The sequence below is a fragment of the Macaca mulatta genome, chromosome 1, assembly GCF_049350105.2.
Source record: "Macaca mulatta isolate MMU2019108-1 chromosome 1, T2T-MMU8v2.0, whole genome shotgun sequence".
NCBI lineage: Eukaryota > Metazoa > Chordata > Mammalia > Primates > Cercopithecidae > Macaca > Macaca mulatta.
This window is the reverse complement of record NC_133406.1, coordinates 56,371,914-56,393,821: the sequence shown is the minus strand read 5'-3', so window position 1 is coordinate 56,393,821 and position 21,908 is coordinate 56,371,914. Positions and strand designations below refer to the sequence as shown.

The following is a 21,908-nucleotide window of genomic DNA, read 5'->3' as shown; positions in this document are numbered from 1 at the left end:
TGAGGCTCACAAATCCTTTTAGTTTTCCTTCCTCCTACTTAATCTAGTCTACCCTCATTTGTCACTTGTAAAACATCAACAATTTCTTAACTGGCCTCTTTGTCTCCAATCTCGCTTGCTCTCATGCTTCTAAAACACAAAACAGAAGATGCTTTTCTGAAGATTAACTTTCCACCACTATAAGAAAACAAAAAACCTCCTCAAAATAGTGTAAGAAGTCTTTAGTGACATGCCCCTGACTATTTCTCCAGCCTTAAACCCTTCTAGGTCCCTCCATACTTCTACCAAACCAGCTTCCTCAATTCTTGGAAAGGCCAAGCTTTTCTTTAACTCTTGGCAGATAAACTTGTTTGTTGTTGTTGTTGTTGTTTGTTTGTTTTTGTTTTTTTCTTACTTGAACTACCTTTTCCCCTTTTGGTTGCTCTAATAACTTTTCTTACCCTATAGGTATCAGTTTAAATGCCAATTTATTCTGGAAGACCTCCCTGCCTCCAGTCTTTCCTCTCCACTAGTCCTTAAATAAGTAGTTGTCAAGTGAACAATATTTAATGATAATATTTAATGTTACAAATAACTTAAACTGAGAAAGCTCCTCATGTACAATTCAGTAAGATTTTATATACACACACATGCATGTATATATGTGTGTGTATATAGATATATATTTTTTCAGCATGGTACCCTCGTTCAAATTAATCATGGCACTCTGTTTCAAACCTCATTCATAGCTATGTAATTGAGTGAAAGCAAACATCATCATTGAATTTTAGGCCACTTAAACACCACCATGAGCTGCATGAAGGACCACATGTTTTGGAAATTATTATAACACCTTGTGCTCTTGTGAGTGTAGTCACCGAGGCAGCCTGTGCCCTGTAGCAATACTCAGGATTATAGGTGGAATTAATGGTTCACCTTCATCTAAGACACAAAGGATCTGTCACTCTTAAATCTCTGCCTGCTTCACATGCCATCACAAGTCTAAGCTTCCCAGTGCATCCACATTCCCCAGACTTTTATTCCTGAATGGTTATTTGTATCCTCAGATACAACCCAGTCTCTTACACCTTACCCAACAGTGCCTTCCTCCCCTGCCCTCTGATGCTCATAGTCTGTCATCTGTGAACTCCCATTTATCCTAATCATCTTCTTCCAACAGTCACTTCACCTTTTATTTTCTTTCCACCAATTGAACTTTCCATCACTGAAAGTGATGGAAAATTGAAACATGGATGTCAGCTAAGAACACCACCAATAACTCGGCAGCCCTTTTAGGAAAAAGTTGACTTTCCCCCTCATACTCCTTTTACCTCACAGCTTTAAGAAAAGATACGTGTTCTCCTTACTCTCTGATTCTACTTGCAAACCATTTCTACTTATTCTCTTTCAAATAAACCAACCACTCTGATATTCCTGCCATCATATTATGCTAGCTTCTATCCACTGCCCTTCACTGGGAAGTGTCAGGTATTGATTTCTAAATCACTCCACCTCATTTAGTTTTAGGCTTGGCTAAGTATGTGCTCTTCTTTCCAAGGTCTGTCATCATTTTTGGTTAATTCAACATTGACAAGAATGATCTATCCAACACTCTAGTCCCTTCATTTCTTAGCTTCTTCACCTCCCATGACTTTCCCTCCACTTCCCAGTCATCCACTTTCATCATTCCACCTTTGTAGGTTTCATTCCAAATACCACATCACCTCTAAAATCACAACTTCAATTATCCCTGTTGTTGAAAATTACCCCTATTATTCCTGGTCATTTATTCTAGTATGTTCAACCTAGCAATCTGTAATTCTATCAAAATGTCCAACCTATTATCCTTACTGCTTTCTCTCACCTCCCTCGTGCGGCCAATTTGCTTTTTATTTTCCACCTCAGTCATCATTCATTTGTAAACACCCTCAACTTGTTTGCCTCACTACTTTCAAATAGACACTTTTCAAAATCTAGATAGGTTTAACTCAACCATCTGCACACACAGCCTTGACCCTCAAAGAGCTGAATGCTGCTTTAGAAAACAATACAACCAACTGACTAATTCCTCTTTAAACTTATAATGATAAATTTAGATGATCAAATGATAACTTCTGGCAATCTGCCTAGGGAGATTGCTTTTCTACTTTGAGATAACTAGTTCATACCCTTCCTCAAGCATTAAGCTCTTCTTTGCCCTACTCGCTCCTGTATCTCTCAACTCTCAACTGATGATCTAGCCTCATATTTTCTTGAAAAAGTGATAGATCATCAGGCAAGAGCTGCCTCAATTTCCCAATACTAAATTGACCAACCGACTTGCATCTCTACCCTCATCTTCTGTCTTACTGTCTGCTTAAATGGAATAATTTCACTGCTTCTATCTGTGATCTGGATCACATCCTCTCATCCGTCTTCCTGTGACCACTTGCAGATCATTTTGACTCCTGTGCCTAGAATTGTACTTGGCACACACAGCAGAAACTCAAGCACATTTGTTTAGTGAAAAATAGTCTGTCTTTTCTATAGTAAATAAACATTCATAAGAATGTTTAACTTAAATGTATAACTGTCTCTAAACAGCATATGTGTTTACATGGATTAGTAGGGCAGGTATAAGGTATATTGAATATGGTTAATTTATCAGCTAGAAAAGCAAGAAAACAACAATAAAACACTACTCTGCTTGAGACTACCCTGTGCCTGCTAGTTCTTCCATTGTAAGTACAGGTCTTCTGGGGTATTGAGTCACTTGGTGATTACTGCATGCTCCACCTCCACCCCCATCTTAACTCCACTTTGATCCTAAACATTAAATGGTTCTGCATCTGACTAAAAGCATACTCCTGGTCTTTAGAAACTCTGAATTTACCAGTTCGGTACATTACAGAATGACTCACTAAACTGGAAATCATAGGTGGAACAAAAAAAACACAAAACACTTTTTTGACAACGGAGCAATTTGAGGACAGATATGCCAAATTTCTGAAATTATAGTGAACTACATGCTAGGTTAGCTGTCAGAATAATTGCCTAATAAATAGGTTAGGACACATGTACTTATCCTTTACTGTCTGTCTGGCAGATCCAGCCAGTTCAACTTCCTAAGCAGTCATAAACTCTTCTAATGATTTCCTTTACAAACGAAAACCAGATACGGTTTTTAAAGGTGATATGCTATATTGCCTTTGGCAGATGAGTTTTGTGGCTACATACTGTTATCTTGACACTTTATTTTATACCAGCTTAATGAGGAATGACCGAAAGTGTTAGTAATAAAGTCAGATTTCTGGGTCTAAAGAAATCTATATAATTGTTGTGTGGATTCAGGCATTTCTCTTAACTCGCTGTGTCCTAGTTTTCTCATCTGTGCTCCACTGGTTCTGGTGAGGACCAAACACAAGTGCTATGTCAAGTGCATAGCAAACACCTAGAAAGTGGATGACACTCAGTAAAAGTTGCCTGTAATTATTATCAGTGTTGTCACCATCATTACCTGGAATTCAGCCTCTAGTGGAGATGGCTCACTGGGTGGATCCCTTTTCTTCATGTTATGTAGATATGGATGTAATTCAGACAAATTCACTTCTGTTTCTCCAAACTGATTGTATTCAACCAAAGCCTGATGGATCAAGATGTACTGGGCCTACAATTTCAGGAAAAAATACAGATAATTAACTAATAATTTAGAGTCCTGCAAGTCATATTTAATTAAAATACACATTCCCCATAATTTTGCTCATATTGGAACAATACATGGCAAAGCAAACTGATATCTATAATATTTATGTGATACCTATAATATTCTGGAAGTTCACTCTCAGAGTTTTCTGGAATATGAGCAAATTCTATTTTCAGATTATTTTTTCAGAAAAATTACTTTACAAATAGATTATCCATGTACTCTGTATTGCACAACTTTTATTCCTAAAAACTAAAAAACATTGTATGTTACTTCATTTAGTAATTATTGGGACAATAAGCCAAATTACTGAATGTAAAACCATAATAAATTTCACAGTATATTCAAGAGGTAAAAAAGCAAGTTGTTATTCCTTAGAAAACCTTTTTAAATAGTTTTTAGAACTTTCAAAATAAGAAAACTATTTTTTAATAAGAAAATTATTTTTTTAATCCAATATGCCAAACCCAGATTTAACCACTCTTAACTGCTTATTTTGTTTGAATCCAGTATTTTCAAGGAAATAGTATACTTTTGATAATCCTCTTTAACTACCACCTTTAGTTCCCTGAGTTTGGCAGTATCTTTCCACTGTACTTTATTTTCCACTGTAAATCATTTCTTTTTATCTGGTTAACAATTTGTTTTTATATTTCTACTCGGCTATCTATGCATCTATAATCATAAGCACTGTACATTTTTGTGCTTTAAAAAAATCACATGAATTATATCTTGAATGTTTCGTGTGCCAACTTTACTCACTCATTGTTTTCATCTGAGCATCTCTCCAAACAGACAGACACAAACCTAGATTATTGCTTTCTACCACAACATAGCATTTGTTGTACAGAGAGTTCACATGTCCAAATTTCGTTTTCCTATTCCCCTATTGATACATATTTATGGTATTTCCATTTTTTCATTGGTATATATTTCAGTTTTGTGGGGTTTTTTTTTTTTTCTATTCTTGCAAATGTTTCTAGTTGATGCTTCTCTTGGGTATGTGCACATATGTGATTTTTGTGAGGTCAAATACAGACATTTTTAGTAATAACCATCACTTACAATCACCAAATGCATAGCATGTGCCAGAGACTTGTTTAAGTGTTTTACTTGTATTACTTTTGGGGTTATAAGTCTGTGAGGTATTATCATTGCCTCCATTTTACAGATGACTTAACTGAGGCGCAGTCAGACTAAAAATACTTAATAAATAATACCACTCACCCTTGTATTAATAATTAAAAGCAAGATTTGGAACCTGAAAGTGTAGTTTCTAAAACCAGGCTGTTGACTACTATACTATTCCGTCTCTTCAGTTTAATTTTATGAGATGATGCCAAATCTGTTTTCAGCGTTTTTAGTTTTCTTGCCAATCTGATATATGTTAATGGTAGTTCATTATTTTAAAAAGTATATGTTTTGTGGTCATCTTTCTTCCACAGTACTTTTAGGCACTAATGAAAAATGCTTCTAAGTATTTCTGGTGATTATCACATGTCTTAGTTTTCAGGAAATCATCTACTCTTTGAAGTTGTGAAGAATTTCGATTTTTTAAAATATCATTAATATCACTTGGAAAAGATTTAAGTCCAAAGAACCAAAGTGAGAATAATCACTAAAGGTTAGAACATACCTCTACTTGAACCATCAGGCATCTCTGTCGCCTTAGCTTGACAACGTAACCATAAACATCTACTTTGTTCTCAGCTTCCAGGCCTTCTAGCATGGCATCAATTCCAATATAGGTGCCTGTGCGCCCGACACCAGCACTGGCAAACCAAGCAAATAAAAGGTAAAGGCATGATCATGGTAAAGCTGCAGGTGTGAAACAGATATAAGAATCTAAGTTTCTCCCATAGGTTGTTTCCCAAAATAGCAATTGCCAAAGGGAAAGAGGTCTCTAACAGCCCTAGGCAGGTGGATTCTGTTGGAGTTGTTGTTGTTGTTGTTGTTGTTTTTCCTACCTGCAGTGCACCACAATGGGACCACTGAAGAAATTGCTGAAGGCATTCACTCTCCTTCTCAGTTTGAGGAGCAAGTGAGGATCCTCAGGCACCCCGTGGTCTGGCCAGCTGGTAAACTGAATGTGAGTCACCTCTCTTCCAGTTGCTTTTTCTTTTTTCTAGTCAAGAGATAATATATTCTTTGAAATGATTTTTTAAAGCAGACTATGAAACATAAATAAGTGGAAGGGAGTACCAATACAGAGTCTCCTCGTGCAAACATAAACCACTCAAAAGAGTTCATAATTTCCTCAGGTGTCTTATACATCTTCTCAGCCATGACTGCATTTTCCTTTTTAATCAATAACTAGTAGCTAAGATATTGTGCAGGACTTGCATGCACTACCCGGTAAGCAATATCTTACCAGTAAGGTAAGTAAGGTAAAGAAAGTATAACCAAAATTTCTAGGAACTTGCATGCTGTCAAGCCAAAAAAAAAAAAAACAAAAACAAAATAAACATACACCATAAAAGGGGGGTGCATGGCTGAAAGCTTTTTGGATGTGTGTTTAAAATGATATGGTAAAGGTCATTCTCACAGCTGTTTAAAATACTTCTACTTGATAGGCCAGCAAGCAGGACTCATTCTTATGTGAGCAAAGTCTGATTATTTGATGAACATTATATTCCTTAGACCTTCACATGGTAGCACTGTCAACTCAGAATGTAGAGAGGATTAAGGAAAGTCAGCCCCAGGTTACTGCTCAGGTTTGTTCTAATTTCAAGGTAACCACCACAAGATGCATAAGTCATAATTCTCTCACCAGGTATAAAGAACCATCTACATTTAGATAACAAAAGAAACATACAAACTGAGTTAATTAACACCAGTAAACCCAGACTACAGAATGTAGCCAGATAATCATCAACCTAGAAATATACCCTCATATCTATGGATCCGGTGCCTTTGTGGCTTAGTCAAACAAGTATTTAGCCAGAAACTATTGATAGGATTGTTTCACAGCACTCTATAGACATAACAATTAGTAATACCATGGAAATCTAAGAAGACCTATGGAGATATATAGAGTAAGTCTATTTCTTCTGTAGAAAATGTATCTAGACTATACAAAAATAAAATTTAGATTACTAAAAGGCCTACAATAAATGAAGTTAAGAGAAAATCTTAACCCCCTATACAAAGACTTGTATTTTTTTTAAACAGCTCTATTAAGAGATGTTTTACAATCTTGATAGGTTGCATGTATCCAGGAATTTATCTATTTCTTCTAAGTTTTCCAATTTATTAGCATATAACTGCTCATAGTAGCATCTAATGATCACTTAAATTTCTACAGTATCAGTGGCAATGTCTCTTTTTTCATCTGTGACTGTATTTATTTGAGTCTCCACTCTTTTACCCTTAGTCTGGCTGAAGGTTTATCAATTTTATCTTTTTTTTTTTTTTTTCTTTTTTTGAGATGGAGTCTCGCTGCAAAGCCCAGGCTGGAGTGCAATGATGCAATCTTCACTCACTGCAACCTCGGCTTCCCAGGTTCAAGTGATTCTACTGCCTCAGCCTCCCAAGTAGCTGGGATTACAGGTGCATGCCACCACACCTGGCTAATTTTTTTTCTTTTTTTTTTTTTTTTTTAATTTTTAGTAGAGATGGGGTTTCACCATATTGGCCAGGCTGGTCTCAAACTCCTGACCTCAAGTGATACAGCCACCTTGGCCTCTTAAAGTACTGGGATTTCAGGCATGAGCCACTGCACCTGGCCTGTCAATTTTATCTCTTTTTAAAAGACAACACTTTATTTCATTGATGCTTTGTATTATTTTTTTATTTCAATTTCACTTATTTCTACTTTGATCTTTATTTTTTTTTTCTTCCAATTTACCGTTTGGTTTGTGCTTGCTTTTCTAGTTCTTTGAAATGTATCATGTTGTTTATTTGAAATTTTTCTTTTTTAATGCAGGTGCTTACTCTTACAAACTTTTCTCTTAGTACTGCTTTCACTGTATCACATAGGATTTGGATTGTTGTGTTCCCATTTTCATTTGTTTTGAGAAATTTTAAAATTTCCTTAGTGATTTCCTCATTGAATCAGTGGTCATTGAGGAATACATTGTTCACTCTCCACAAGTTTGTATAGTTTCCAAAATTCTTGTTATTGATTTCTAGTTTGATTGTAGTCAAAGAAAAGTTTATATAATTCATTTTTTAAAATTTTATAAGACTTGCTTCATAGCATAACACAAGGTATGTCCCTGAGTATGATCCATGGATCTGAAGAATGTGTATCCTTCAGATATTGGTTGAAGTGTTCTATAAATGTCTGTTAGGTTCATTTGGTCTAAAATGCAAATTAAGACCAATGTTTCTTTGTTGATTTTCTTCCTGGGTGATCTGACTAATGCTGAAAGTAGGGTGTTGAAGTCTCCAACTGCTATTGTATTGGAGTCTATCTCTCTCTTTAGCTCTAATAATATTTGCTTTATATATCTGTGTGCTCCAGTATTATGTGCATATATATTTACAATTGTTATATCCTCTTGCTGAATTAACTCCTTTATCATTACATAGAGACAATCAATATCTCTTTTATTCGTTTTTGTGTTGAAATACACCTGTGTAATATAAGTATAGGTACTCCTTCTCTTTTTAGGTTTCCATTTACATGGAATATAATTTTCCATCTCTTATTTTAAGTCTGTTTGTGTCTTTACAGGTGAAGAATGTTTCTTGTAAGCAACAGATTGTTGGGTCTTATTTTATTAATCTATTCAGCCACTCTATGTATTTTGTTTACAGAGTTTAGTACACTGATATTCAGTGTTATTGTTGATAAATAAAGACTTACTCCTGCCATTTTGTTATTTCTTGTATGGTTATTTTGTGGCCTCCTCTTCCTTCTTTCTTTTCTTCCTGTCTTCCTTTAAGTGAAGGTGATTTTTCTCTGGTGGTCTGTTTTAATTTCTTGCTTTTTATTTTTATGTATCTGTTGAATGCTTTTGGATTTGGGGTTATCATAAGGCTTGCAAACAATATCTTATAATCCATTATTTTATGCTGAAGACAACAGAGATTGTGTAAACAAACTAACAAGCAAAGTGTAATATAATGAAAATGCTACATTTTAACTTCATTCCTCCATTTTTTATCATTTTATTATTTCAATTCATTTATTATTTTGCTCTCCGTGTCTTGAAAAGTTGATGTCACCATTATTGTTGGTACCCAAAACCTGAATGGACAACAAGTAATGAGATGGAGGTTCTAATGAAAAGTTTCCCAGCAAAGAAAAGCCCAGGACCTAATGGCTTCATTACTGTATTTTACCAAACATTTAAAGAAGAACTAATACCAATTCTACTCAAACTATTCCAAAAAATGGAAGAGAAGGGAATTCTTCCAAACTCATTCTACAAAGCCAGTATTACTCTGATACCAAAACCAGACAAGTACACATCAAGAAAAAGAAAACTATCAGTCAATATCCCTGCAAAAAGCCTCAACAAAATACTAGCAAACTGAATTCAACAGCACATTAAAAATATCATTCGTCCTGATCAAGTGGCATTTATCCAAGGGATGCAAGGATGGTTCAACATACACAAATCAATTATTGTGATACATCATATCAACAGAATGAAGGACAAAAGACATATGATCATTTCAATTGATGCTGAAAAATTATTTCATAAAAATTCAACATCTCTTCATAGTAAAAAAAACCCTCAAAAAACAGGGTAATGAAGGAACATACCTCAACAGAATAAAAGTCACATATGACATACCCACAGCTAGCATCATACTAAATGAGAAAAAACTGAAAGCCTTTCTTCTAAGATCTGGATAAAGACAAGGATGCCCACTTTCACCACTGTTGTTCAACATAGTACTGGAAGTCCAAGCTAGAGCAATCAGACAAGAGAAAGAAACATATGGCATCCAAATTGGAAAGGAAGAAGTCAAATTATCCTTGTTTGCACATTATATGATCTTATATTTGGAAAAACCTAAATACTTCACCAAAAAAACTATTAGAATTGATTCACAAATTCAGTAAGGTCATACGATACAAAATCAACATTAAAAAATAGTATTTTTATATGCCAACATTGAACTATCTGAAAAAGAAATCAAGAAAGTAATCTCATTTGCAGTAGATAAAAACAACATAAATACCTAGGAATAAACTTAACCAAAGAAGTAAAAGATCTCTACAATGAAAACTGGGAAATATTGATGCAAGAAATTGAAGAGGACATAAAAAATGGAAAGCTATTCCATGTTCAAGACTGAGTATTGTTAGAATGTCCATACTACTCAAAACTATCTACAGATTCAATGCAATCTCTATCAAAATACCAATAATATTCCTTACAAGTAGAAAAAAATAATCCTAACACTTATATGAAACCACAAAAGACCCAGAAAAGCCAAAGCCATCCTAAGTGAAAAGAACAAAACTAGAGGAATCACAATACCTGACTTGAAATTATACTTCAGGGCTATAGTAACCAGAACAGCATGGTACTGGCATAGAAACATACATAGAGCAATGAAACACAATAGAGAACACATGAATAATTCTATAAGTCTACAGTGAACTCGTTTTTGACAAAGGTACCAAGAATATGCATTGGGGAAAGGACAGTTTCCACAATACATTGTACTGTGAAAACTGGATATTCATATGTGGAAGAATGAAACTAAACCCCTACCTCTTGCTGTATATAAACATTAAGTAAAAAATGGATTAGACTTAGATATAAGACCTTAATCTATGAAACTACTAAAAGAAAATGTTGGAAGAACTCTCCAGGACATTGGTTTGTGCAAAATTATTGAATAATGCCCCACGAGCAGAGGCAAACATAGCAAAAATGAACAAGTAGAATTACATCAAGTTAGAAAGCTTCTGTACAGCAAAGAAAACAATCAACAAAGTGAAGAGACAAGCCACAGAATGAGGGAAAATATTTTCCAACTCTCCATCTGACAAAGGATTAATATCCAGAATACAAAAGAAGCTTATAGAACTTTATGATAAAAAATCTAATAATCTGATTTTTAAATAGGCAAAAGATCTGAACAGAAATTTCTCAAAAGAAGACATACAAATGGCAAACAGATATATAAAAAGGTGGCCAATATTATTTATTATCAGAGAAATGCAAATCAAAACTATATTATCGCCTCGTTCCAGTTATAATGACTTATATATAAAAGACAACCAAAAATGAATGCTTGCAAGGATGTGAAGAAAAGAAAACCCTCAGACAATGTTGGTAAGAAAGTAAATCAGTACAACAACTATATAGGACAATCTGGAGGTTTCTCAAAAAAAAAAAAAAAAATACTAAAAATAGCACTACCATATGATCCAGCAATCCCACTGTTTGGTATATACCCCAAAGAAAGGAAACAGTAGATTGAAGAGATATCTGCACTCCCGTGTTTATTGGAGCACTGTTCATAATAGTCAACTTTTGGAAACAACCTAAGCATCAATCAACAGATGAATGGATAAAGAAAATGTAGTACATATATACAATGAAGTATTATTCAGCCATAAAAAGGGGTAAGATATAGTCATTTGCAACAATATGGATGGACCTGGAGGACTTATGTTAAGTGAAATAAGCCAGACACAGAAATACAGACTTCATATATTGTTACTTATTTGTGGGAGCTAAAATTTAAAATAATTGAACTCTTGGATATACAGAGTAGAATGATGGTTATCGAAGGATGGGAAGGGTATGGCAGGGGTGGAAATGGTGATGGTTAATGTGTACAAAAATATAATTAGATAAAAAGAAGAAGATCCAGTGTTTGATAGCACAACAGGGTGACAATTCAACAATAATTTATTATGCATTTCAAAATAAACAAAACAGTATAATTGGATTGTTTGCAACAGAAAGAAAGGATAAATGCTTGAGATAATGGACCCCCCATTTACCCTGATGTGATTGTTATGCATTGTATGCCTGCATCAAAACATCTCATTTACCCCATAAATATACCTACCATGTACCCCAAAAAATTAAAAATAAAATTCATTTGTTGGAAATAAAAGATACATTTTACATACCATAAAGTTCACCAGTTTAAAATGTACAATTCGGTATTCATATTACATTCACTAAAGGATACAACCATCACCTTTATATCTAATTACAGAACATTTTCATCATCACAAAATGAAAGGCTGTTCTTATTTGCAGCCACTCCCCTTTTCTGTTTGACCTCCTCAGCTCCAGGCAACCACTGATCTACTTTCTGTCTTTATTGGCTTGCCTATTGTGGATTTTTCATATAAATGGAATTATATAATATGCATGATGACTTCCATTTTAACTATTATCTAAGGCCACAATGACCTCCTTATTTTCTGAACTAAACATTCCATCGCTGCTGCATAGTTAGAACTTTATACTTCTTATAGTGTTCTCTAATTCTGTCATTTCTCTTATGGAAAAATTAATCTTTTTCATAAAAGTAGAAACTCACTGACAATAAGGACAAATTGCTTATTCTTTTAACAATTCGATTATGTATTCAACACATTTAATGGACCTTCCCTCTTTTTATAATACTTCGAGGGTCACAGTATAATACTTTCGATTTGACTTGGACAAAAACGTCTTGACCAGTGACTTAAATTTGACCCTATTGGCTTTTGTCATTGTTCCAACCACAGCTTTTCATCCTAAAGGTTATCAAAAATAATTTTTCCTGATATATTTTAATTTCTCAAATTTAATATTCCATAATTATATTTTTATAAAAACAGTATCAAAACAAAAATTATGTAAAAAACAAACTCACATTTACAATGTTCAATTTCTGAATGATGTAATCTGGACATCTTTTGTGCTGGTTGATCTTTACAACAACATCTCCAAAAGCCCGAGTGCCCTCTTCCATTGACGGCCAGTATTCTGCACACTTGTTCTGTATTTGAAAACATTATTAAGTATTTGAATTTTTAATTTAAGCCAATTTTTATCCAACTTTCTTTAAAGAGTGAAAACAAAACCTATACTCATTTGAAATTCTCAAAACATTTGTGTAGTTCAAGCATATATAAACCTTAAGCTGTGATGCTTGATATATGTTCTATTTCCCACTTATGAGTGCTGTAGAATTTCCTTCATACTTTTTAGCGAGATGATCTTTCCAGGCTTACATGCATGTTAAGAGAGGAGACAATCATTTGTCAGCAAAAAAGATGTGATTGCTTGTGGTTAATTTTAGGTAGGGGGACAGAGAGGCTTTTACTCCTAAAGTCACATTACATGACTCACCACCTATCTGCCCAAGGTCAGTTTTGTTTCGAGTATTAAGTTCTTGTGAAGCTAAAACAGTGAAATTTACTGAACTTATAACAACACTGCAAAGAAACAGGAATCAAGTTTAATTAATCAGAAACAGACATATATTTGTATGTTAAAAGTTTTAGTTTTCTACAGGTATGAAAAATTTAAATAAAAGTTAATACTGATTAAAATAGAGAACTCTCTGTTTAGTCATGAGGCAGATATACGTGGCTTTTCAAAATGCCATTCAACACTTTATTTTCCTAACCCCAAGATCCACACTATGAATCTTCTTTGTTCTTACCCTGTTTCCTTCTTCACATCGAGTGACCATGACAATAACTGTGGCTTTCTGTTCCCAAATCATCCTCCAGAAATCATCAACGGTTTCATCCCTGGGACCTAGGAGGTAAACAAATAAAAGTTGATAAGAAATGTTTTCTTAAAAGTGCTATAAAATAATTTTTCAAAAAGAATATTGGATTATCAAAGAAATTACCTTGTGCAGCAATGTATTTCCTGGGTTCTTTGAAACCCTATTGAAAACACATGCAAAGATATGTCATTTGCTGAACATTCAATTACTCATTAACATGAAAAATTGTGAGTTAGAGGAATTGCCTTAGATCTATCATTTTGTGATTGTGAATTTCTCTGGGCAGTTTCAAAGTATTAAGGGGATCTTATTAATTGGTGGTCAGGCATTTAATTTGCTCAACATGTTAGCATTTGCAAAGAATATTCATGACTTTCATGTATCTTTGCTGTAAACTTCAAGCAATTTTAACACTAGGCTTCATCTTCATCTGAGATGTTGTTATAATTTACAAAAGTGCTCTAGACATTTCAACATTTTATATCCTGCCAACTCTTATAGGATCATCTGCCACTGTTTAAACCTGCTCACCAGCCATGCAGTTACTTTTGGGATTTTTACTCAATTTCTTTCAACAAATCATTCTTGGATTTTACCCGCATTTTCACCTCTTAATTTCTGCTGGAATATGATGATTCCCTAGACTTCTCTGCCATTTCGGATAAGAGATATAATAACTTTCATTTCATTACCTACAATGTCTGCTTTCTCTGCTCCTGTTACCAAGATAAAGGAGTACAGAGGCAGATAAAATATTATACTGGCTTCTTCCAGAATTATCTCAGACTCCTAAATTCACCTCAGCAATGAAAGGAGCTCTTCAGAAAGAGATGGCCTTTACCATTGGATTAAATTTGAAACACGGGTCACAAGAATTCAACATTAATTTAAGTAACTTCCTGAAACTTCTATCTCATGACACAGTATTGCGCATACATTCATTTACTTAATAAGTATTTATTGAATAGCTACAATATGTTAATCACCTATCTAAAAGCAGAAGACATATGCTTTCTGGGAGCTCCAAGTTCCAATGGAGAAACATAAGTAACCTGATACCATAATTACCATATATATTTGAATAGAAAATATAGTTGCTTCTGGTAGGTGAGGACACTGGGAAAATGGCAGATTTGGGGAGAAAAAAAGATTTTTTCAGTCTGTATATATTTTTATACTGTTTAAAATTATTTAACCTATATAATGGATTAATTATTTAACATTTGTATAATAAATTAAATTTTAAGATATTTTAAATAAATTAACCACGTACAGACATTTACATTTCTGCATAAATCCAGTGGACAGATGATCTGTGTTGATGAGGAGTGTCTGCTGAAATTTAGTATGATTAAATTAACGGATAACATTTTGGAGTCAGTCAGACTCTGGTTGAATTTCAACTCAAGTATTTACCAGTTGTGTGAACAAGGACAAGGTAATTAACTAAACTGAGCCTTCCAGTCCTCACTTATATGGCACATGGCTGAGGCAAATGTGGGCTTCTTTTGAGAAATACATGTATAGATTATTTAGTCTAATATCTAGCACACAAGAGGTACCAGAGTACATTAAATTAATTCTTAATATAATTTTGTTTGTAGAGGAAAATTCTGTTATACCCAATACCAATAGTCACATAATAAATATCCTTGCAAATATTAATAATTTTCTGTTTTTATCAGTGACATATGGGCTCACTTCAAAATATTTTTAATAATATTTCTAAAATTTTGCCGAGACAAAGAAGGAGCTGAATGAAATATACAGGAATAAGAAAAATGCAAATTTTGGCCGGGCGCGGTGGCTCACGCCTGTAATCCCAGCACTTTGGGAGGCCGAGGCAGGCGGATCACAAGGTCAGGAGATCAGGAGATCGAGACCACGGTGAAACCCCGTCCCTACTAAAAATACAAAAAATTAGCTGGGCGCGGTGGCGGGCGCCTGTAGTCCCAGCTGCTCGGGAGGCTGAGGCAGGAGAATGGCGTGAGCCTGGGAGGTGGAGCTTGCAGTGAGCCGAGATCACGCCAGTGCACTCCAGCCTGGGCGACAGAGCGAGACTCCGTCTCAAAAAAAAAAAAAAAAAGGAAAAATGCAAATTTTTACTCACATCAATATAGCTGGCATTTATGTAGTTTGACCCTGCATCTCCATTTATCTCAGAGAGTTCAACACGGTTATAATCATCTGTTTAAGGAAAAGAAAAATAAACAAGTAAAATAATGAATAATCAAGTGGCCTAAATATATGGGAATTCAATACTCGGTAAGTACTCACAAGGAAGAATGTCAACATAACGGTTTTTATTCTGGTTAAAGGGCTTTCGAGCTTCCTTTATAGGAAACTTGCTGAACACCCGCGGGATGCTCTGAAAGAAACAATGATTTCTTGGATCACAGAAGATTCAGGAAAAATGATCGTTTTGAGCAAATGAGATATCCTGTAAAACATTTTCCTCATATTGCTAAAAAAATTTGCTTAGAGTAATTGAAATTAAGATCAGGAATTATGTAAAAATAAAATCACTTTTTTAAAAAAAAATTAATGATTGACAACTTTCAGAACAAATCTCTTGAGTAGGGACAAATTTAGGATTAGTTGTTGTGTCACTATCAAATTCATTTAAAAACAGATACTTGGATGAGTACCTAGAGTACAACTACAAAATCAGCCAAATACATTTTGTGACACAACTTCATAATACAATAAAGCATTACATTGAAATATTTACTAGCTCCACACTATAATCTCGTCAACCTCTATGAGTCTCCTTCTGGTTCATAGATATCTGCTAATAATATCTATTTTGCTTATGTTGCAATATCAAGTGGGATAAATTATGAAGGCAAATTGCAATATAAATACATTTAAAGTGGAATTGTCTTGATGTTGAATTTATCATATAACAAAAGCAACACACACCTGAAATTCAGCCAGAAAAAGTCTTCCTTCATCAGCAATCTTCCTCTTATAAGTTTCCAACAAAATATCTGCATGGATTGGCTCCACATTCATCAGTTGTTTTTCATCATCTGGAAACATATTAAAGATTCAGTACTAGTTATATGTGTCTTTCAGGTGGGCATACACATTTCATTAAATTTACACCGTGTACTCAATCCTTTAGCTTCTTTCCTCTTCGTATACATTTCATCTGAGAAATCTCACTCACATCCAAACATTTACCTACAAATCAATGACTGCTCAATCTTGTACTTCAGATCTCTTCTGGGCTTTATATTGTTCCCTCTACCAGAATGTTCTTCCCCATTTTCTATGCTTAGAGAAGGGATGCCAGACTAAACATCACCATTATAAGGACATTCACATTTGTTTGATAATATGTATTTTATAGCAATTGCCATACTTATTTATTTATAATACAATTATTATTTTTCTTTGTATTGTTTTCATTTTCAACTTGTAAAATGCTGTAAACATGCAAATGAAATAAGACAATATGATTAATACCCTTATACCCATGACACAGCTTAATTTGATCATCTGTTTACACTAAACGGTGAAACAGTTGTGTTAATTCGTTTTGCTTCAAGTACATGAAACACATGATATACTATGTTTGTGAAATAACTTACTAAATAGTAAAAGTATACTAACCATAAAAAGCTATAATTGCATATGGAACTTGAAAACCAAACCCTTTAGAAAGGTAAGATAATTTAATCTGTCACATATATAAAAAGTATGTTTCTCCCACTCTTCCATGTACTACTGATAGTATTTCTTTCAGTAATCATATTAATTTTACCCATTTAACAGATAAAGAAAAAAGGTATCCATGAGGGCAACCCATTTGTCTTACTACCCATGGAAACTTTCTATCCAATCACAGCTATCAAACTGGCTATATGCAATTGTTTCTTTAGGTTGTTGGGAATGCCTGGTATTCATTCATTCTGAACTGAGGGCCACATTCAGGGTTTCATGGGGTCTGAATGAGTAAATTCTACTGCATTCCAAGGTGCAATCAGTATCAATTTTGAGATAAAATATTTCATTGACACTTTCCAAGTCCACCTTAACTCCTTGAGATGGATTTTCCTTTTCTGCTCAGGTGTTTATTACTGATTGTGCTCTTCATTCCTCCCTCAGCTTATGAAAATGAATCCTCAGGATACCCTATCTCAGTGTTATTTATTCACTAATATTTATCAAATCCTAGATACTCACTTTGGTACTGGGCATAAAGCAGTAAATAAGAAAAAAAGCCTCCATGCTTTCACAAAGCTTACATTCTAGTTAGGGGAGTATAATCAACAACCAAATGAATAAATATGTAATAAGGGGTCAGATAGTGTTACATTCTGCAAATAAAAATAAAGCCTTTTAAGGAGCACAAAAGATTCAACCCTAAAGTTTCTGCATAGAGACCTGGTACCTGCTATTACCAGAGGGAAACACTTCTAACACAGATTAACACAAAGGACTTCTGAAATTATTCCTGTCTTAAGCATGAGAAAGCAAGTAAATTTCTTTATTGTAAACAAAAGTTCAATTTCTGCAAAGGTTCAACTTTGTCCCTTTTTATTGGATTAGAAATCACATTTTTAAAAAATTAAATAATATAAATGTTGAAAAAAAAGATAAACAAATTTGTTTTCTTCTCCTAAGTAAAATTGCTGTTCTTTATCCTGTCCATAAATGCGTCTTTAGTGGGAGCAGCCAGCATTCCACCCCGGCAGGGACTTGAGGAGATGTACCATCTCCCCATCTCTGTGACTTCCATCCACTCTTCCCTCCACCACTCCCTAATTTGTTGGTCCATTGGTTCCCCACAATCTTAACAGAACAGATTTCCGCCCTCGCACACAGTTTTCTATCTTCTATATATGTATAGAATCATACACATTCAACTACTAGGGCATGTATCAAATTACCGTCGTATTTCTTGATATATCTGCTTTCCTCTATTAGATTACAAACCCTTTAAGGGCAGAGTCTGTGCCTGTCACTGTAGTACTCTCAGTACCTGGCACAATGCTTGGCGTACACTGGGAACTTCACAGGTGCTGAGTGAGTAAAGGAATTTAAGTTTTATCACTGTATCAACAGAAGTCCAAGTTAAATTAAAAATGCCCGGTTCTTATTTAAAATGAATGGGACTGGGCACAGTGGTTCATGCCTGTAATCCCAGCACTTTGGGAGGCCAAGGTGGGCGGATTACTTGAGGCCAGGAGTTCGAAACCAGTCTGGGCAACATGGTGATATCCCATCTCTACTAAAAATACAAAAATTAGCTGGGCCTGGTGCTTTGTGTCTGTAATCCCAGATACTTGGGAAGCTGAGGCACAAGAGAATTGCTTGAACCTGGAGGCAGAGGCTGCAGTAAGCAGAGATTACACCACCACACTTCAGCCTGGGCGACAGAATGAGACTCTGTCTTAAAATAAATATAAATAAATAAATGAAATAAAATGAATGGATTCAAATGCAGGGGAAGGAATATTCATCAGCAAAAAATATGCATACTTACCCCTTTCAACAAGCTCCTGTTGTTCATCCAAATTGCTGTGAAAACAGGAAAAATAAGTTTCTATATTCTCAAGAAGCACAGAATTCAGTTGGTATTTAACTTATATTTAATGAATACATTGAAGGGAAAGGAAGGAAGTCAGGGAGAAGAAAAGGAGAAGAGAGGAAAGGAGAAGAGGAAAGGAGGGAAGGCAGGAAGAGAGCCTGGAGCAAAGGGAGGACAGAAGGATGGGAGAGAGGAGAGTCAGAGAGGAGAGAGGAGGGTGAGGGAGGAAAAGAAACAACCAAGACTTGTTTGCTAAACTCACATAAGTAGCCAAATGATTTTATTTTAAATCTTCTGTTTTTCATAAGATGTGGTTGTTTCTGGCCAACGAAACACATTAACTTCCCCAGACATCTACCTCCTTTCTTTTGCTTTCGTCACTCCTAGATCCCTCTGACCCACTTTGTACTAAAAAACACACACATTCTTTTCACTGGTTATTATTAAACAAGTCCACAATATTATTAGTAAATTAGGAAAATAACATTAATGTTTAATTCAAACCAATAAAACCATACTAAAAGTTTTTGATTAAAAGTTCCGTCATGAAGTGGGCTTTATGCTGTCTTCTCTCTAGTTCATGTATTTCATTTAACTGGTTCCCTCACTGCCATATGGATATGTGTTTGCACCATTACTACTACCATTATTATTTGAAAATTCATAATCAACTCTTACCAGGATCTTTTCTTATGTAGATCATAGATTTTATAGAGAACAACAAGTAGGGCTATTGATGTCACAATAATCAGAAATGCCAGAAATGCTATCAGTGCCTTAGAATTATCTAGAAATGAAAAATAATACATTCAGAGAACCATTGTCAAACAACTTGCTAGACTGGTTGAATAATCACCTCCAAAGTATTTACATTTTAATATTTTTCAATTTATTGTGAGGTTTGAAAAAATAAACATTTTAGAATAAGGTCAAATACAATAAAGTTCTAATTCTGTGATTTTGGCCATATTGTTTAGAACCAATAAAAACATTTTATATTTAAGGAGAGTAAGAAGAGAAGAACAATTCTCTTTCTCTTGATTAAATAAAGTTCTTTTATAAGACACATTTAAATTTAATTCTCTTTTTTCCAGACACTTCAGTTTGAAGGGATCAAGGAGGTAATCCAGTTATTATAATTTTTGGAGACAAACTCATATAGTTTAACTTCGTATGCAGAAGAGGGTAGTCTCTTAAGGGGATGAGAAAGACTTCTACTTCACAAAGATAAACCCTCTTACCTGTTCATTGAGGTGTAAAATCAATTCAAGAGACAAAAATGGTTTCATTCTGTAGTTAGGATAAGACTTACCCTGACTTAAATATTCACTAAGTTTAATGTGAAATCCTGCCTTTTCCTAAGGAAAGGGCATAGAAGAGAGGGTGTGTTGGAAATATCTCCAGTATATTCACCTTTTCTTATGTAGTGAAAATGCAGCAAAATAATGCGGTGACTTAAGAGCCTCAGCTCCAGAGCCAGACTGCTTAGCTTCCAACCCTAGCTCTACCACTTCTTAGTTGGGAACTTGGCCAGATTTCTTATTATCTTTGTCCCTCCTTTCCCAAAATCCTAAAATGTGACTAAAGGTGTTGATTCACAGTAAACACGTAGCACGGTGGCTGGGACGTAGTAAGCACTAATTATTCACTATTCACAAAAAATATTTTTGGCCTTTGGTCGTCTGCCAAATTCAGCTCTAGGCACTTAGGATATCTACAAAAAGAAAAACAAGAGTCCTGTTCTCATAGAACTTACTCTCTAGTGAAGAAAAATAGATAATTAATAATAAACAGAAAAAATAAGTAAATGGTGAAATAGGTTAGAAGATAAGAAGGACTGTGAAGATAAAAAGGAAGACAGTCTGTGGAAATGCTACAGAATATAAGGCAGAAAAAAATATTAGTTTTCAGGAAATTTGCATTCTCTTTGGGGGAAACAGACACCAGAAAGGTAACTGAACAGACAAGCACAGTGTCTTACCCCTGTAACCCCAGCACTTTGGGAGGTTGAGGTGGGTGGATCACTTGAGGCCAGGAGTTTCAGAGCGAACTGGCCAACATGGTGAAACCTCATCTCTACTAAATATACAAAAAAATTAGCTGGGCATGGTGTGTGTCTGTAATGCCAACTACTTTGGAGGCTAAGACATGAGAATTACTTGAACCCAGGAGGCAGAGGTTGCAGTGAGCCAAGATTGCACCACTGCACTCCAACCTGGGCGACAGAGCAAGACTCTGTCAAAAAAGAAAAGAAAAAAGAAAGGTAAGTGAACAAATGAAATAATTATGTATTTTTTCATATAGTCTGAAAAAAATAAGTAGGGTGATAAGGAAGTAGAGGGGACGTATTTTATGTATGGTGAGTGGAGGCCTTGAGCATGAGACAGTTCTTCCACAACTGGAAAGATGGAAATGACTCTACCAAGCAAACAGCTGCCAGAAACAGTTCATCTCATGATCAAAATTTCTGTAACTGGGAACTCATACAAATAGGAATATTGAAAGTAATTTCAGATAGAGACTGTAAGACCTGAGCTTGAATTCAGGCTCTGTCATTTCTTTGACTCATAGAGCAAATAGATTAAATTATCCAAACTTGAGTTTCCTCATATACAAAATAGAAATAATGTTATCTCCCTTAACGGGGTATTTATACTGCTGGCATATATAAAGATGGATAGATAGATGAATGTGAATATATAGGTGGATGGCAGTGAACATTTTTAGGCAAGAAGTTCTTATTGCAATAGGCTCCTAAAATGACCCAAAGTGTTCCTTGTCTTATCTCTATCTCAAATTCTTTTCACTGAAATTGTCAATCCATACCAGTGATTACTAGTATACGTATATCAATCAGCATGATTGTTTCCAGATTTTGTGAATAAAAACCTCATCAGAGGCAACATCTAACCTCTAGAACACTCTGAAGTGAGATTTTGCAAGAAACTGCAAATGACTATAAGATAGCATTCCAATCCATAATAATGAATTAGATTAGGTTATAAAAATATTAAGCAGCATAAGACTTTTCTCGATAAACCTAATAATAAA

At 34.7% G+C, this 21,908-nt stretch overlaps 1 protein-coding gene across 5 annotated transcripts in view; it reads right to left on the bottom strand.

Moving 5' to 3' along the window:
• Positions 1-21,908, bottom strand: part of PTPRC (protein tyrosine phosphatase receptor type C) — a 122,264-nt gene that overhangs the window by 9,419 nt on the left and 90,937 nt on the right. For all 5 annotated transcript variants that reach the window (XM_015120723.3, XM_015120730.3, XM_015120735.3 and 2 more), the window contains 11 exons: positions 19,536-19,644; positions 18,813-18,847; positions 16,241-16,350; positions 15,596-15,686; positions 15,429-15,505; positions 13,442-13,478; positions 13,247-13,344; positions 12,452-12,577; positions 5,629-5,786; positions 5,298-5,433; positions 3,476-3,625 (listed from right to left, as the gene is read on the bottom strand). In XM_015120723.3, the coding sequence (XP_014976209.2) occupies positions 3,476-3,625; positions 5,298-5,433; positions 5,629-5,786; positions 12,452-12,577; positions 13,247-13,344; positions 13,442-13,478; positions 15,429-15,505; positions 15,596-15,686; positions 16,241-16,350; positions 18,813-18,847; positions 19,536-19,644 (1,127 nt within the window). The remainder of the gene's footprint in view (positions 1-3,475; positions 3,626-5,297; positions 5,434-5,628; positions 5,787-12,451; positions 12,578-13,246; positions 13,345-13,441; positions 13,479-15,428; positions 15,506-15,595; positions 15,687-16,240; positions 16,351-18,812; positions 18,848-19,535; positions 19,645-21,908) is intronic.